The 17,500-nt window shown below is 53.0% G+C and overlaps 2 protein-coding genes across 3 annotated transcripts; one reads left to right on the top strand and one right to left on the bottom strand.

Moving 5' to 3' along the window:
- Positions 1-1,666: 1,666 nt before the first annotated feature.
- LOC147110087 (interferon-gamma-inducible GTPase 10-like) lies at positions 1,667-10,267 on the bottom strand. 2 transcript variants are annotated; one of them, XM_086004034.1, is made up of 3 exons: positions 10,160-10,267; positions 3,125-3,883; positions 1,667-1,855 (listed from the first exon to the last, which is right to left on the bottom strand). In XM_086004034.1, the coding sequence occupies exons 1-2, from the start codon at positions 10,163-10,165 to the stop codon at positions 3,194-3,196; spliced, it is 696 nt and encodes a 231-aa protein (XP_085860160.1). In that variant the 5' UTR covers positions 10,166-10,267; the 3' UTR covers positions 1,667-1,855; positions 3,125-3,193. The 2 variants fall into 2 exon arrangements, with proteins under 2 accessions (XP_085860160.1, XP_085860161.1); XM_086004035.1 differs by lacking the exon at positions 10,160-10,267 and adding an exon at positions 5,913-6,100.
- Positions 10,268-10,458: 191 nt separating this feature from the next.
- Positions 10,459-14,970, top strand: LOC147110086 (uncharacterized). The gene is made up of 2 exons (XM_086004038.1): positions 10,459-10,693; positions 10,771-14,970. The coding sequence occupies exon 2, from the start codon at positions 11,311-11,313 to the stop codon at positions 12,097-12,099; it is 789 nt and encodes a 262-aa protein (XP_085860164.1). The 5' UTR covers positions 10,459-10,693; positions 10,771-11,310; the 3' UTR covers positions 12,100-14,970.
- The last annotated feature ends 2,530 nt before the right edge of the window (positions 14,971-17,500 follow it).

Here is a 17,500-nt window from a genome sequence, read left to right as displayed (position 1 = left end):
GACTGCCCATCAGTGCTGAGCCACGTCCCGGTCTTCTGTCCAGCACTGTGGGACTGATGTTGGAAGAGATTCCCGAGATATCGGGAGAGGCATTCGTGTTTTCCGGCGGGAGACGAGGGCGTCGAACCGCCGTCGCTGAATCACAGATAACAGGCTTAGAGACCGGCTGCAAATACCACGCTGCTCGCAATTAGTTATTGTTTAAAAAGAGCCTTTTGCATTCCCCCGAGAAATAGCAATCCCCTCCTCGGGCTGTTTGCAGCCTGGAATGTTTGGTTTGGCTCACATTTAGGTCGACCACAGGGTGGCGGCATTGAGCTGTGTAACAAGCAGTGCGCTCGGAGCTGCGGCAGACATCCTGCAGATTCTCCTGAATTCCCTATTGGATTTATCAGAGACTATCGTATATTGACGGCCCTTAGTTCTGGCCTCCCCCACAAGTGGAAACACCTCTTTGTTTATCCTATCAAAACTCTTCCTAATTATGAAGACCTCCATCAGTTCTCCAAGTGTGGTCTAACCAAGGTATATGGAGACCAGAACTGTACACAGTGCTCCAAGTGTGGTCTAACCAGGGTATATGGAGACCAGAACTGTGCACAGTGCTACAAGTGTGGTCTAACCAAGGTATACGGAGACCAGGACTGTGCACAGTGCTCCAAGTGTGGTCTAACCAAGGTATACGGAGACCAGGACTGTGCACATTGCTCCAAGTGTGGTCTAACCAAGGTATATGGAGACCAGAACTGTGCACATTGCTCCAAGTGTGGTCTAACCAAGGTATATGGAGACCAGGACTGTGCACAGTGCTCCAAGTGTGGTCTAACCAAGGTATATGGAGACCAGGACTGAGCACAGTGCTCCAAGTGTGGTCTAACCAAGGTATGTGGAGACCAGGACTGTGCACAGTACTCCAAGTGTGGTCTAACCAAGGTATACGGAGACCAGAACTGTGCACAGTGCTCCAAGTGTGGTCTAACCAAAGTATATGGAGACCAGAACTGTGCACATTGCTCCAAGTGTGGTCTAACCAAGGTATATGGGGACCAGAACTGTACGCAGTGCTCCAAGTGTGATCTAACCAAGGTATACGGAGACTAGAACTGTGCAGAGTGCTCCAAGTGTGGTCTAACCAAGGTATATGGAGACCAGAACTGTGCACAGTGCTCCAAGTGTGGTCTAACCAAGGTATACGGAGACCAGGACTGTGCACTGTGCTCCAAGTGTGGTCTAACCAAGGTATATGGAGACCAGAACTGTGCACATTGCTCCAAGTGTGGTCTAACCAAGGTATATGGGGACCAGAACTGTGCACTGTGCTCCAAGTGTGGTCTAACCAAGGTATATGGAGACCAGAACTGTACGCAGTGCTCCAAGTGTGGTCTAACCAAGGTATACGGAGACCAGAACTGTGCAGAGTGCTCCAAGTGTGGTCTAACCAAGGTATATGGAGACCAGAACTGTGCACAGCGCTCCAAGTGTGATTCGTACCACATCCGGGGCTCCGAATATTGCAGAACTAGCCATTCGTGATATCGTTCCCATGGTAAGGCACTCGACCGTGGCGGACCTACTGGGTGCGCGTCCAAAAGCGCTTTGCAGCCAATGAGGCCTTTCTTTGGCACTGTGGCCAGTGTGGAAAGGTCGGAGAGGTGGGAGGTGGAGAGAAGAAGGGCAAGGAATTTGTTTTATTCGGGGCCGGGCCTGTCCAGGTCCCATACAGACAGTGGCAGGGCCCCGATTCAAATAAAGCTGTCTGGGGTCCTGTCGATTGGTTTCTCTTCATGTTGGGGGAACCTGCTTCTGCTACACGTGCAATCAGGAACCGGTCGATTCGGAGGTTGTAGGCACAGAGCTGTGGAAAAAAAGAAAAAATTGGCAATTATACAGCCCCTTTCACCAATTCAGGATGTCCCGAAGCTCTTCACAGCCAATGAAGGACTTTGTTTGAAGTGTGGTCACTGTTGGAATGTAGGAAACGCGGCAGCCAATTTGCGCACAGCAAGCTCCCACAAAGAGCAATGTGATAATGACCCAGATCATCTGTTTTAGTGATGTTGGTTGAGGGATAAATATTGGCCCCAATAGTGGCCGTGGGATCTTTTACATCCACCTGAGAGAGCAGACGGGGCCTCGGTTTAACGTCTGATCCGAAAGACGGCACCTCCGACAGTGCGGCGCTCCCTCAGTGCTGCCCCTCCGACAGTGGGGCACTCCCTCAGTACTGCCCCTCCGACGGTGCGGCACTCCCTCAGTACTGCCCCTCCAACAGTGCACGGCTCCCTCAGTACTGACCCTCCGACAATGCAGCGCTCCCTCAGTACTGACCCTCCGACAGTACACGGCTCCCTCAGTACTGACCCTCCGACAATGCAGCGCTCCCTCAGTACTGACCCTCCGACAGTACGGCGCTCCCTCAGTACTGCCCCTCCGACAGTGCGGCGCTCCCTCAGTACTGCCCCTCCGACAGTGCGGCGCTCCCTCAGTACCGCCCCTCTGACAGTGCGGCGCTCCCTCAGTACCGCCCCTCCGACAGTGCGGCGCTCCCTCAGTACTACCCCTCCGACAGTGTGGCGCTCCCTCAGTACTGTCCCTCTGACAGTGCGGCGCTCCCTCAGTACTGACCCTCCGACAGTGCGGCGCTCCCCCAGTACTGCCCCCCCGACAGTGCGGCTCTCCCCAGTACTGCCCCTCTGACAGTGCGGTGCTCCCTCAGTACCGCCCCTCCGACAGTGCGGCGCTCCCTCAGTACTGTCCCTCCGACAGTGCGGCGCTCCCTCAGTACTGCCCCCCGACAGTGCGGCGCTCCTTCAGTACTGCCCCTCCGACAGTGCGGCGCTCCCTCAGTACTGCCCCTCCGACAGTGCGGCACTCCCTCTGAACTGGCCCTCCGACAGTGCGGCACTCCCTCAGTACTGCCCCTCCGACAGTGCGGCGCTCCCTCAGTACTGCCCCTCCGACAGTGTGGCACTCCCTCAGTACTGCCCCTCCGACAGTGCGGCGCTCCCTCAGTACTGCCCCTCCGACAGTGCGGCGCGCCCTCAGTACTGCCCCTCCGACAGTGCGGCGCGCCCTCAGTACTGCCCCTCCGACAGTGCGGGACAGTATGGAGGTCGGCACTTACACTTCAGCTCCCGATGTAAAAGAAGATCGGCTTCAGCACCCCAGCCCGTCCGGCCCATCCGGCCCGACCTCAAAACTCATCGTTGAAGTCCTCGATGAAGTCCTGGAAGTCAAATTTGTCCTTCTGCTGTGCCGAGATGAGGTAAATACGGGGGAATTTGATCCCGATCCCCTGCAGCCTCTTGTGGAAGTGCTTGCGGATCTCGCGCAGGAGGTCCCCCTGGTTGAAGTTCTGCTGTTTGGTGTTGTGCACGTAGTCGTCGATCTTGGTGCGGGCGAAGTAGAAGTGCTTGTTCATCCTCTCGATCTCCTTGGCCAGGTAGAGGACCTCCTCGCCCACCTTGCCGCTGGTGACCAGGATGAAGAAGTCGTAGGAGCGCAGGTCCGTCTTCTCCAAGTAGGCCTGCTGCTTGATCTCGCTGGGCTCGATGCCCGGCAGGTCCCACAGGAGGACCGCGGGGTTGCTCGGGTAGAGGTAGGAGCGCGGCAGCATCTTGCAGCCCCCGCCGGCGGGCGGGGTCTCGGCCTCGGGCCCAATCCCCAGCATGGCGTTGATGAGGGTGGTTTTCCCGCTGCCGACTGGCCCAGTCACCGCCACGTTGATGTATTTCTTGGCGGTGCTGGCGGCAGCGGCGGGCTGGGTCTTCTTGAGGCTGCTCTTCCTCAAGCACGAGGTGGGCGCCGGCTCGGGCCACCCGAGGTAGTAGGAGACTGTATTTTTGATTAAGATGATTAGCTCGTAGAAGAACAGCATCATATCCTGCGGGTAATAATTGTTTCTTGGTTTAAAAAGTTTAAGGTGTAGAAATTCGGTGGGCTGCACCACCAGTTAGCGCCTAAAGAGGGCACTCAGTGGCTTTAGCGCCACTGGCCGTGCCTTCTGCGATATTTAGCGGGGCGCTAGTGGCGGCGTTAGCCTGTTGCGCTGCGCCGCCACCGATGACGTCATGGGTGTGCGCAGCGCCCCGCTATCGCCCCGATCGCGATATTTGGGTGCGCCCGCCTCTGTAACGCCGACCGCAAATCGCGCCCGGTTCACGGGGCCTACCTGTGGCGGTTGTGGCGCAAATTAAGAATGAGGTGCGGGGCGGCCATTTTTTCGGTGGCCGCCTGCCAGCACCTCCGTCCCCGGCCTCCTGATCCGCCCCCCCACCGGGCGGTGCCGGCTGTGTCCCGAGAGCCCGGCACCTCTCCTCGGCGCCGGGCTCTTTTGCCGGCACATGCGATCGGTCATTGCGCTGGTGCAGGCCCCTCCCCCTTAAGAAGGGGAGGAAGGCCTGCAGTACCGCAGCGCGCCATGCCGCAGCATGTGGCGCTGCGGCACGTTGCGCTGCGATATTCAGTTTGAGCGCCCTAAGAGGGACGCGGAGCGCCTCGAACCTCGCCCCGTCTCCCTTAGGTTAGGTAGTGGTCCAGGTCTGGTCAGGGATGGGGAGAGTTACCGGGACACGTTGATCCAGGAGGGCCGTCACACCCCTTCGGTTAGGTCGCGGTCCAGGTCTGGTCAGGGATGGGGAGAGTTACCGGGACACGTTGATCCAGGAGGGCCGTCACACCCCTTAGGTTAGGTAGTGGTCCAGGTCTGGTCAGGGATGGGGAGAGTTACCGGGACACGTTGATCCAGGAGGGCCGTCACACCCCTTCGGTTAGGTAGTGGTCCAGGTCTGGTCAGGGATGGGGAGAGTTACCGGGACACGTTGATCCAGGAGGGCCGTCACACCCCTTCGGTTAGGTAGTGGTCCAGGTCTGGTCAGGGATGGGGAGAGTTACCGGGACACTCTGATCTAGGAGGGCCGTCACACCCCTTCGGTTAAGTAGTGGTCCAGGTCCGTTCAGGGATGGGGAGAGTTACCGGGACACGTTGATCCAGGAGGGCCGTCACACCCCTTCGGTTAGGTCGCGGTCCAGGTCTGGTCAGGGATGGGGAGAGTTACCGGGACACGTTGATCCAGGAGGGCCGTCACACCCCTTCGGTTAGGTAGTGGTCCAGGTCTGGTCAGGGATGGGGAGAGTTACCGGGACACGTTGATCCAGGAGGGCCGTCACACCCCTTCGGTTAGGTCGCGGTCCAGGTCTGGTCAGGGATGGGGAGAGTTACCGGGACACGTTGATCCAGGAGGGCCGTCACACCCCTTCGGTTAGGTAGCGGTCCAGGTCTGGTCAGGGATGGGGAGAGTTACCGGGACACGTTGATCCAGGAGGGCCGTCACACCCCTTAGGTTAGGTAGTGGTCCAGGTCTGGTCAGGGATGGGGAGAGTTACCGGGACACGTTGATCCAGGAGGGCCGTCACACCCCTTAGGTTAGGTAGTGGTCCAGGTCTGGTCAGGGATGGGGAGAGTTACCGGGACACGTTGATCCAGGAGGGCCGTCACACCCCTTAGGTTAGGTAGTGGTCCAGGTCTGGTCAGGGATGGGGAGAGTTACCGGGACACGTTGATCCAGGAGGGCCGTCACACCCCTTAGGTTAGGTAGTGGTCCAGTCTGGTTCGTGGTCAGTGACAGGAGGGTGTGACTGCAAGTCAGGAAGGTAAGGGGACCCCAGATGCAGTGCTGGAGGAGCCTCGGCCTTTGCCCTTGTCCGGCAGGGATGAGGTACATAAGAACATAAGAAACAGGAGCAGGAGTTGGCCAATCGGCCCCTCGAGCCTGCTCCGCCATTCAATAAGATCATGGCTGATCCAATCTTGGCCTCAAAACCACTTTCCCGCTCTCTCCCCGTACCCCTTGTTGTACAGGGCCTTGGTGAGACCACACCTTGAGTATTGTGTGCAGTTTTGGTCGCCTTACCTGAGGAAGGATGTTCTTGCCATGGAGGGAGCGCAGTGAAGATTCACCAGGCTGATACCTGGGATGGCAGGAATGACGTATGAGGAGAGATTGGGTCAATTGGGCTTATATTCGCTAGCGTTTAGAAGAATGAGAGAGGATCTCATTGAAACTTATAAAATTCTAACAGGACTGGACAGACTAGATGCAGGAAGGATGTTCCCGATGGCGGGGGTGTCCAGAACCAGGGGTCACAGTCTAAGGATAAGGGGTAAGCCATTTAGGACTGAGATGAGGAGGAATTTCTTCACCCAGAGAGTGGTGAACCTGTGGAATTCTCTACCACAGAAGGCAGTTGAGGCCAATTCATTAAATATATTCAAGAAGGAGTTGGATATATTTCTTAAGGCTAAAGGGATCAAGGGATATGGGGAGAAAGCAGGGACAGGGTACTGAGTTTGGATGATCAGCCATGATCGCATTGAATGGCGGAGCAGGCTCGAGGGGCCGAATGGCCTGCTCCTGCTCCTATCTTCTATGTTTCTATGTTTCTATGTACTAGGACCACCAGATCTCTTTGTACCTATCCATTTCCCTTTGCAGACTCTGTGTCCTCCTCACAACTTGCTAACCCACCCATCTTTGCATCATCAGCAAATTTGGCTCCAGTACACTCGGTCCCTTCTTCCAAGTCATTAATATAGATTGTAAATAGCTTCTTGCTGCCTGTGTGGATGAGGGAATAGCCTGCAGGGTGGATGAGCAAGCTGACCATGGCACCATGGTGCTGGAGGCCATTCAAGAGGGGGGAGCGAAAGGGAATGTAGTTGTGGTCGGGGACGATATAGTCAGGGGGATAGATACTGTTCTCTGCAGCCGCGACCGAGAGTTCCGCAGGTTGTGTTGCCTGCCCGGTGTTAAAGACATCTCCTCATGGCTGGAGGAGAACTTGGAGTGGGAGGGGGAGGATCTAGCTGTCGTGGCCCACGTAGGAACCAACGACATAGGTAGAACTAGGAATGAGGTTCTGCTGAGAGAGTTTGAGGAGCTCGGATCCAAATTAAAAAGCAGAACCTCAAAGGTAATAATCTCTGGATTGTTACCTGAGCCACGCACAAATTGACATAGGGACAAACAGATTAGAGGTTTAAATGCGTGGCTCAAAGAGTGGTGTGGGAGGAAGGGGTTTCGGTTCATGGGGCACTGGCACCAGTACTGGGGAAAGAGGGAGCTGTTCCGTTGGGACGGGTTACACTTAAACCGGGCTGGGTCCAGTGTCCTGGCGAACCGAATAACTAGGGCAGTAGACGGGGCTTTAAACTAATGAAGGGGGTGTGGGAGGATTCAGGAAAGAGTACATCTGAATGCGCGAAGAATTCGCAATAAAATAGGTGAATTAATAGCTGTGGGGCATCTGTAACCGTGTCTCTGGGGGGAGTCCGTACCCGGTCTCCGATTACCACTCCCCCCCACCGTGTCTCCGGGGCATCTGTACGCGGGGCGTCTGTACCCGGTCTGTGATCCCCCCCATGTCTCTGGGACGTCTGTCTGCACCCGGGGCATCCGTATCCCGGTCTGCGATTCCCCCCAGTGTCTCCGGGATGTCTGTCTGTACCCGGGGTGTCCGTACCCGGTCTGCGATCCCCCTCCTGTGTCCCCGGGACTTTAGTCTGTCTCCTGGACGTCTGTCTGTACCCGGGGTGTCTGTACCCGGTCTGCGATCCCCCTCCTGTGTCCCCGGGATGTCTGTCTGTACCCGGGGTGTCTGTACCCGGTCTGCGATCCCCTCCCGTGTCTCCGGGACGTCTCTCTGTACCCGGGGCGTCTGTACCCGGTCTGCGATCCCCCTCCTGTGTCTCCTGGACGTCTGTCTGTCCCTGGGACGTCTGTCTGTACCCAGGGCGTCTGTATCCAGTCTGCGATCCCGCTCCTGTGTCCCTGGGACGTCTGTCTGTACCTGGGGCGTCTGTACCGGGTCTGCGATCCCCCTCCCGTGTCTCCGGGACGTCTGTCTGTACCCGGGGTGTCTGTACCCGGTCTGCGATCCCCTCCCGTGTCTCCGGGACGTCTGTCTGTACCCGGGGCGTCTGTACCCGGTCTGCGATCCCCCTCCTGTGTCTCCTGGACGTCTGTCTGTCCCTGGGACGTCTGTCTGTACCCAGGGCGTCAGTACCCAGTCTGCGATCCCGCTCCTGTGTCCCTGGGACGTCTGTCTGTACCTGGGCCGTCTGTACCGGGTCTGCGATCCCCCTCCCGTGTCTCCGGGACGTCTGTCTGTACCCGGGGTGTCTGTACCGGGTCTGCGATCCCCCCCCAGTGTCTCCGGGACGTCTGTCTGTACCTGGGGCGTCTGTACTGGGTCTGCGATCCCCCTCCTGTGTCCCCGTGATGTCTGTCTGTACCAGGGGTGCCTGTACACAGTCTGCGATCCCCTCCTGTGTCCCCGGGACGTCTCTCTGTACCCGGGGTGTCTGTACCGGGTGTGCGATCCCCCTCCTGTGTCTCCGGGACGTCTGTCTGTACCCGGGGTGTCTGCACCCGGTCTGCGATCCCCCTCCTGTGTCTCCGGGACGTCTGTCTGTACCCGGGGTGTCTGTACCCGGTCTGCGATCCCCCTCCTGTGTCTCCGGGACGTCTATCTGTACCCGGGGTGTCTGTACCCAGTCTGCGATCCCCCCCCTCTCTCCGGGACGTCTGTCTGTCCCTGGGACGTCTGTCTGTACCTGGGGTGTCTGTACCTGGTCTGCGATCCCCCTCCCGTGTCTCCGGGACGTCTGTCTGTACCCGGGGTGTCTGTACCGGGTCTGCGATCCCCCTCCCGTGTCTCCGGGACGTCTGTCTGTACCCGGGGTGTCTGTACCCGGTCTGCGATCCCCCTCCTGTGTCTCCTGGATGTCAGTCTGTCCCTGGGACGTCTGTCTGTACCCGGGGCGTCTGTACCCAGTCTGCGATCCCGCTCCTGTGTCCCTGGGACGTCTGTCTGTACCTGGGGCGTCTGTACCGGGGCTGCGATCCCCCTCCCGTGTCTCCGGGACGTCTGTCTGTACCCGGGGTGTCTGTACCGGGTCTGCGATCCCCCCCAGTGTCTCCGGGACGTCTGTCTGTACCTGGGGCGTCTGTACTGGGTCTGCGATCCCCCTCCTGTGTCCCCGGGATGTCTGTCTGTACCCGGGGTGTCTGTACCCAGTCTGCGATCCCCTCCTGTGTCCCCGGGACGTCTGTCTGTACCCGGGGTGTCTGTACCGGGTGTGCGATCCCCCTCCTGTGTCTCCGGGACGTCTGTCTGTACCCGGGGTGTCTGTACCGGGTCTGCGATCCCCCTCCTGTGTCTCCGGGACGTCTGTCTGTACCCGGAGTGTCTGTACCGGGTCTGCGATCCCCCTCCTGTGTCTCCGGGACGTCTGTCTGTACCCGGGGTGTCTGTACCCGGTCTGCGATGCCCCCCCAGTGTCTCCGGGACGTCTGTCTGTACCCGGGGTGTCTGTACCCGGTCTGCGATGCCCCCCCAGTGTCTCCGGGACGTCTGTCTGTACCCGGAGTGTCTGTACCCGGTCTGCGATCCCCCCCCAGTGTCTCCGGGACGTCTGTCTGTACCCGGAGTGTCTGTACCCGGTCTGCGATGCCCCCCCAGTGTCTCCGGGACGTCTGTCTGTACCCGGAGTGTCTGTACCTGGTCTGCGATGTCCCCCCAGTGTCTCCGGGACGTCTGTCTGTACCCGGGGCATCCGTACCTAGTCTGCGATCCCCCTCCTGTGTCCCCGGGACGTTAGTCTGTCTCCGGGACGTCAGTCTGTACCCGGGGTGTCTGTACCCAGTCTGCGATCCCCCCCTTCTCTCCGGGACGTCTGTCTGTCCCTGGGACGTCTGTCTGTACCCGGGGTGTTTGTACCCAGTCTGCGACGCCCCCCAGTGTCTCCGGGACGTCTGTCTGTACCCGGGGCATCTGTACTGGGTCTGCGATTCCCCCTCCTGTGTCCCCGGGGTGGGCGAGCGGTTTCCGACCACCCGGCTGAGCCCGTTACGTGTGAGTACATTAAAAAAATTTGGGAAAACAAGACCCCGGCGCCCACACACTCCCCCCCCTGGTCTCCTGGCACCCACCGCCCCTCGGGGAGGTAAACCACTCCACTCATAGCCAGAGGGGGTCCTAATGGGGGGCAAAGATTTTTTATTGAATTTTAAATGATAAAACTTTTATCAGGGTGGCTGGGACCTCCCAATAATCCTGAGACTCCCCCCCCCTCTCCAGCCCCACTGCCCCCACTCACTTCCATCCTGGCCCACCGGCTCCCCGCAACCTGCTCCCCCAGCCCGGGGGAGGCCGCTACGCGAGGCCGGGGCTCGGTTGCCAGGCAAGGCTCCGTGACGTCGCTGCCTGGCAACCAATGGCACCGCCCGCCGTTGACGTCATGCCGCATTAATGAGCGGCCGCTCTCCGCCAATCAGCAGCTCGGCCCGGCGGGTGACCTCATGGGGAGAGGGGCGGGCGCCTGACGTCAGCGCGTAAAGAGAAAGGGGCAGGGCCTGGGAGGGACGTCAGCTTAATATTCCTGAGGGAGAAAGTGAGAGAGAGAGAGATTGGAAGCGAGGCACCGAGACAGAGCCCGAGCCGCAGCCTGAACCGCGAGACCGGAGACCGGAGACCGGAGACCGGGAGGAGCAGCCCGAACCAGGACAGTAAGTAAGAGGCCTGGGGAGGGTGAACCCGAGACCCAGAGACCGCGGGATCGGAGACCGGGAGGAGCGGCCCGAACCGGGAAAACGTCTAAGAGGCCTGGGGAGGGTGAACCCGAGACCGCGAGGTCGGAGAACGGGAGGAGCGGCCCGAACCGGGAAAACGAGTAAGAGGCCTGGGGGAGGGTGAACCCGAGACCGCGAGGCCCAGAGACCGCGGGAACGGAGACCGGGAGACCAGGGGCAGAAAACAGCCTGGTGAGTCAAAAAACCCGGGGGCCTGAGACCGACACGACGACGCGAGGAGATCCGCCCAGAGCGCGGAAAGCGAATGAATCAGGGGCACGGAGAGTGGACGAGTTTGGAGCACGGAGAGCGAGTCCGAGACCGAGACCCGGAGAGCGAGTGAGAGGGTCGGAAGAGGGAAAAAAAAAACTGGAGAAATAAGTTTTACCTAATTCTACCTAAGTTTCATTTTATTTAAATTTAGTTCGAAAAAAAACCTGAAAAAAGAACAACAAACCCGCGAGGAAAAGGAATAGAAACCCGAGAGAAACGATAAACTACCCGAACCAAGAGCCTGTGAGAGAAAGAGAAAGATAAACCTTTAAGAGCAGCTATATCAAAGGTGAACCCCTGAAAAACTCCCAATTTTGGACCTAAAAGTGGGCTAAGGTGGAACACGACACAAAAAAGAGAAGAAAAAAAAAAGTTATCTATCTGAGACAAAAAACAAACGACTACAATGAGCAGGGAAATGATATATCCTGAGCAATGCACAAAAAATAAAGCAAAGGAAAAATACAAGTACACAACACTAAAAAATAACCCAGAGATCCTCTACGTTGACTATACCACACACAAAGGGACTAAGCTGAAGAACAACCTCATATTCTACACCGAATACGTCACCTCCTGGAAGGAGACTTTACAAAAACACTACGCATACGTCTCCAGTGAAGGTATTGGCAGTGGAGGCAGACTGAAAATATGTAAAGATGGAAACCTAGATAAAGATGACCCCCTGCTAACCATAAGCTACTACAACAAAAATAGAACGATCATGATACAGGGGAATGTGGAAAATCTGGACTCCTTCGAAAAGGAATTCCCCCAGTTGAAAACTAAGGCAGACACAAAGAGGACCAATGGACAGGAAGCAAAAGAGAGTCGAACAGAGGATGATGAGAGACAAGTGGAGGAAGAAGAAGAGAGACCAGCAGAGGAAAACACCTCCCTGTCCATCTCCACCCCCCCCACACCTCTCAACGAAAACAAAATGATGAAAGAGAAACTGGCCAAACTACAACTTGATTTCAACGAATACAGAGAAACACTGGCCAAGAATTTGAAGGAGGAATTCAAGCAGCTAAAAACGGAACACGAGTCCAACATCCACGAGCTGATGAAGACTGTAGAGGAGCAAAGCAATGAGATCAAAGAACTCTGTACTCAACTAAACAAAACGAAGGAGACCGTAGAAAGGCTCAGCAGGCAACACAAACAGGCAGCAATCCCCCCTCTCAGACCATAACCAAATAAATATGTACCTTAAACTTTCTGCCCAAACTACAGACACAAAAAAGGAACCCAGTAAGCTCCATAAAATAAACCAAACATACAGATGGGCCCCAGACAGTGGAGAAAAACTCATCACAGCACTAAAGTCACCTGACCTCACAAGTAAAATATCAAAATTTAAAGAAAACCCATACGAGATCACCAGAGATGGTGTAAACATGGCCATAGAGGATATAAATATGATCTTCCATGAGGCAGCTGTAAAAGCCGACCTTGTGAAACAGAAGAGGAAGCGTCACAAAAGACAAAATAAAAATAAGAAATGGTTTGACCACGAATGCAAAAATGCCAGAAAAGACCTGAGAAAAATATCAAACCAAAAGCATCGCCAACCAAACAATCCGGACCTACGTACTAGATACAATGAAACCCTCAAAAGATATAAACACACCATTAGGAACAAAACACAAAACTATACCCACAAAATACTCGAAGAAATTGAAAACTCCACCAATCCAAAACAATTCTGGGAAATGTGGAATAACCCGAGTACAACACAATTGCAAGCATTACCAATCCAAGATGGCGACATCTGGAGAACACATTTTGAAAACCTCTACAAAGACATCCCAATAAACGAAACAAACCCAAGTCAACATCAATGTATCTGAAAAACAAATGCGGGGTCAAAATTGGAGACAAACGCACCGATTTCTTCACCCAGAGAAGAGGCGTCCGGCAGGGCTGCAATTTGAGCCCGACCCTGTTCAACATATACATAAATGAATTAGCAGACATGCTGGAGCAAAGCGAGTCACCAGGTCTCCGTCTCCTGGATGGAGAAGTAAAATCCCTGTTCTATGCAGACGACCTGGTTCTGCTGTCCCCCACAGAACAGGGATTACAGCAACAACTAGACCTACTCGACAAATACTGCCAAAATTGGGCTCTAACAGTAAATCTAAAGAAAACCAACATCATGATTTTTCAAAAAAGGCCCAGATGTCAGGAAAACAAATACCAGTTTACCCTCAGTGATACCACTATAGGACACACTATGAGCTACACCTACCTTGGTCTAACTATTACAGCATCAGGGAGCTTCAGCATAGCAGTGAATGCACTAAAAGAAAAAGCCCGAAGAGCCCTATGTGCAATAAAAAGAAAATTCTACAACATCCAAATCCCAATCAAAATCTGGCTCAAAATATTTGACAGCATAATCCTGCCCATTGCACTGTATGGTAGTGAAGTATGGGGCCCGCTAAATCACCAAAGCTACACTAAATGGGAAAAACACACAATAGAAGCCCTACATGCAGAATTCTGCCGAAGCATCCTTCGCATCCAAAGAAAAACGCCAACAAATGCATGCAGAGCCGAACTAGGCAGATACCTGTAGGGGGTTTTTTCCTGCTCTCTTGCCCGTTCTGGCCCCCTGCCAGGCTTCGTGCAAGAATTACCCTTGAGTGGTTCGACCCACCCCCCCCTACGGTTCTAGACCTTGGACTTAGATGCAGAGAACAGTAGTGCAGAGAAGAGGACTCAATAGACCAGGCTGAATAGCACGAAATGGATGCTTTTATTTTTGAACAGTTTGAAGCATTACAAAATACATGTCATAGGCACAGATTAAAGTAACTACAATCATGCACAAATTTATGAACTTGACTCTATGGAAATGGGGAACACACGGCACATCGAAAAAGGGGAAACACATTACGATTTCCCTTAACTCCCTCCCCTATACCTAAACTAAGTTTCGACCTGGGGAACTTGGGATCATGCTCACCACTCTCGAAATCGCGAAAAGGGGTTCGCAGCCTTTTTGACACCGCTTCCCGTCGTCACGTGGATTGGAAGCTTCTGGCGCAGTCGATATTCTCTCCTCCCTCGAGGCGGTGGGGTAGACCCAACCTCGATGAGCGCTCGTCAAGGTTGAGATCCACAATCGTGGATTTGGGTTCATGGAGTAGACCTAGATGCAGGTTATGCACATGGGAGAATCTTGTGGCATCGATCGCCGGTTCTCCAGAGGGTTTCTTCTCCGTCGGCCTGGGTCGTCGATGATCTCCCGACCCCAGTACCCGGGCCACCCTTGTCGTCTTCTCGTCGTGGCCGAGCCTTGTTTGGCTGAACACCGGCCACGTTGTCCTTTTTCCGAAGCCGTCCGTCTTTAAAAAGACGAAAACGTTTTCATCGATCTGCCGAAGTGGAAGAGGCGCCGATCCGGGCACCGTCCGCCCTTCGTTCGTTCCTCGTAGAAGAAAGTTCTTGAAGAAATGGAAGCCTGAAGTCGCCCAACAAGAAGCCGTAGCAGTGAAGAAGTCGTACCTTAGATGGATTTTCAATCCATAGTTATACTCTTTTGGGACAGTCTTATCTCCCGCCAAATCATAGTCCTGTCTTTGTATTAATTTTGGCGGGCAGAAATCTCTGCAGGGGCGCTTTGTCTTGTAACGGAGCCGGTGATAACTTAAAGTGGCCTTCCTGGCCGATAATGTCTTTTAATGTCCTTTGCATTGTCACCGCGGCTCGGTTCGCATATTGATCGGTCCGGACATTTTCCTTGATGGCTGCTAAACGGTTTTTCCTTTGTACGATAAATGGGTATAAGTGTTTTTACATTGTCCGCCCATATCTTGATGGGCCCCATCCTGTACTTATAATCCATTGAATATGTATGCTGTTGCTCTGAGTTTCGGTTCCCAGATACTGGCTTTCGCGGGTTTACTGTCTTCAATCCACAAGCCTGACTGGCTTGCAGTAACAGAAATAAAATGGTTCATAAACTGATCACGGGGCCTGGCGGCCATTTTGTATGCCCTTTTATCAAAGGTTTTTCTGTGCAAGCTTACTTTGGTCAATAAACAGTCTTATTTTATCCAGTTTTCTTGCGTGATTTTTGCTGAAAATTGCGAATCTTACATACCCACTGATAATAAACATCCAAAAACGAGCACTAAACTTCCTAAATCACCTCAAATCTAGCTCCCCAGACACCCTTCATTTCAAAGCCTTTCAGACCCAAGAGCTAAACCCAGAAAAGAGTCCCCTGAGTCAGCTGCTACTGAAACTAAGTACTCAGCCGGACCCTGACCAGCCCCAGACCAACACAGCCGTCCAAACACCAATCCGAGTGAACCAAATCATTAAACAATGCAAAGAAACCTACCTGGAACATTGGAATAAAATAACCGAAAGCCAAAGCAGATTAGAATGTTACCGGGCCCTAAAAAGAGAATATAAACTGGCAGACTACCTCACGACCATCAGAGACACAAAACAGAGACAGACCCTCACCAGGTACAGACTAAGCGACCACCAACTGGAAATTGAAAAAGGCAGATACAAGAAATCCTGGCAGCCTAGAGAGAATAGAATATGCGATCAATGTCTGGCCGGCGAGGTTGAAACAGAAATGCATTTCCTCCTAAAATGCGAAAAATTCAACACATCAAGAAACATATTATTCAACAAGCTAAGCCAAACAACCCCAGATTTCAAGGAATTGGATGACCTGTCAAAATTGAGATTAGTCCTGGGAGAAGGAGACAGACCATACCTTGGGGCCAAATATGTAACAACATGTCACAACCTGAGGACTGTTTAAAATTAAGACTGTTTAAAATTAATATTGAACGTACCAAATGAAGTACAAAGACTGTTTAAAATTAATATTGTTTAAAAGTAATATTGTATGTACCCAACAAATGTCAAATCGATTGACACCTACAGAATGTTGGAAAACTGTACCTTTTTGCTATGTAAGCTTTGGCAATATGGTTCTCTGTAAACTTTCATGCCAATAAAGCATTTGAATTGGAATTGAATTGGAATTGGAGAGAGACAGAGAGCAAGAGAGAGACAGAGAGAGAGAGACAGAGAGAGAGAGAGACAGAGAGAGAGACAGAGAGAGAGAGGGGGAGAGAGAGAGAGAGAGAGAGAGAGAATTGGATGACCTGTCAAAATTAAGATTAGTCCTGGGAGAAGGAGACAGACATATAAAAGCTATAAAAGACATTGATATAATTGTGTTAACAGAAACATGGTGCCAAAAGGACGTGCCGACCCACTGTCCTCCAATGTACCATGAAATCATTGTGCCCTCAGTAAAGAACACTAAAACACGCAAGGGCAGAACCTCCGGGGGAATATTGGTGTGGTATAAGGGAGAACTGGACAAACACATCTCACCGGTAAAACAGGGAAAATCACACGTATGGCTAAAACTAGATAAAAATATAGGAATAGCAAAAAAAGATGTTTACTTATGTGCGATCTACATACCTCCAATAGAATCGCCATATTTCGAAGAGGAGTTATTTGATACTCTCCACATGGAAATCAGCCATTTCCAGGCCCAAGGAAAGGTGATAATATGTGGGGACCCAAATGCAAGGACCGGTTGTGAACCTGACTTCATAGACCCACAGGGAAACAACCATGTGTTTGGCCAGACCCCTTTAGATGTCACACCAGCCATCGCAAATCGGAACAACCTTGATCGTGAAATAAATAAAAGCGGTAGGGAGGTAGTGCAACTCTGCCGAGCCTTAGGCCTGTACATAGTTAACGGTAGGTTCAGAGGGGACTCCTTAGGGAGACTCACATACTCCTCAACTCTTGGGTCTAGTGTGGTGGACTATACAATCACTGACCTGGACCCCTGCGATATCAACTCATTCACTGTCAGGCAGCAATCCCCCCTCTCAGACCATAACCAAATAAATATGTACCTTAAACTTTCTGCCCAAACTACAGACACAAAAAAGGAACCCAGTAAGCTCCATAAAATAAACCAGACATACAGATGGGCCCCAGACAGTGGAGAAAAATTCATCACAGCACTAAAGTCACCTGATCTCACAAGTAAAATATCAAAATTTAAAGAAAACCCATACGAGATCACCAGAGATGGTGTAAACATGGCCATAGAGGATATAAATATGATCTTCCATGAGGCAGCTGTAAAAGCCGACCTTGTGAAACAGAAGAGGAAGCGTCACAAAAGACAAAATAAAAATAAGAAATGGTTTGACCACGAATGCAAAAATGCCAGAAAAGACCTGAGAAAAATATCAAACCAAAAGCATCGCCAACCAAACAATCCGGACCTACGTACTAGATACAATGAAACCCTCAAAAGATATAAACACACCATTAGGAACAAAACACAAAACTATACCCACAAAATACTCGAAGAAATTGAAAACTCCACCAATCCAAAACAATTCTGGGAAATGTGGAATAACCTGAGTACAACACAATTGCAAGCATTACCAATCCAAGATGGCGACATCTGGAGAACACATTTTGAAAACCTCTACAAAGACATCCCAATAAACGAAACAAACCCAAGTCAACATCAGGTCACAGAAAAACTCCACACATTAGAAGCAACAATTAAAGAC

Source organism: Somniosus microcephalus, chromosome 12 (genome assembly GCF_052327205.1).
Source record: "Somniosus microcephalus isolate GS21.2 chromosome 12, FLI_Smic_1.0, whole genome shotgun sequence".
NCBI classification, from domain to species: Eukaryota; Metazoa; Chordata; class Chondrichthyes; order Squaliformes; family Somniosidae; genus Somniosus; species Somniosus microcephalus.
The sequence above is the reverse complement of the archived record's forward strand: the minus strand, read 5'-3'. Positions and strand labels throughout refer to the sequence as shown.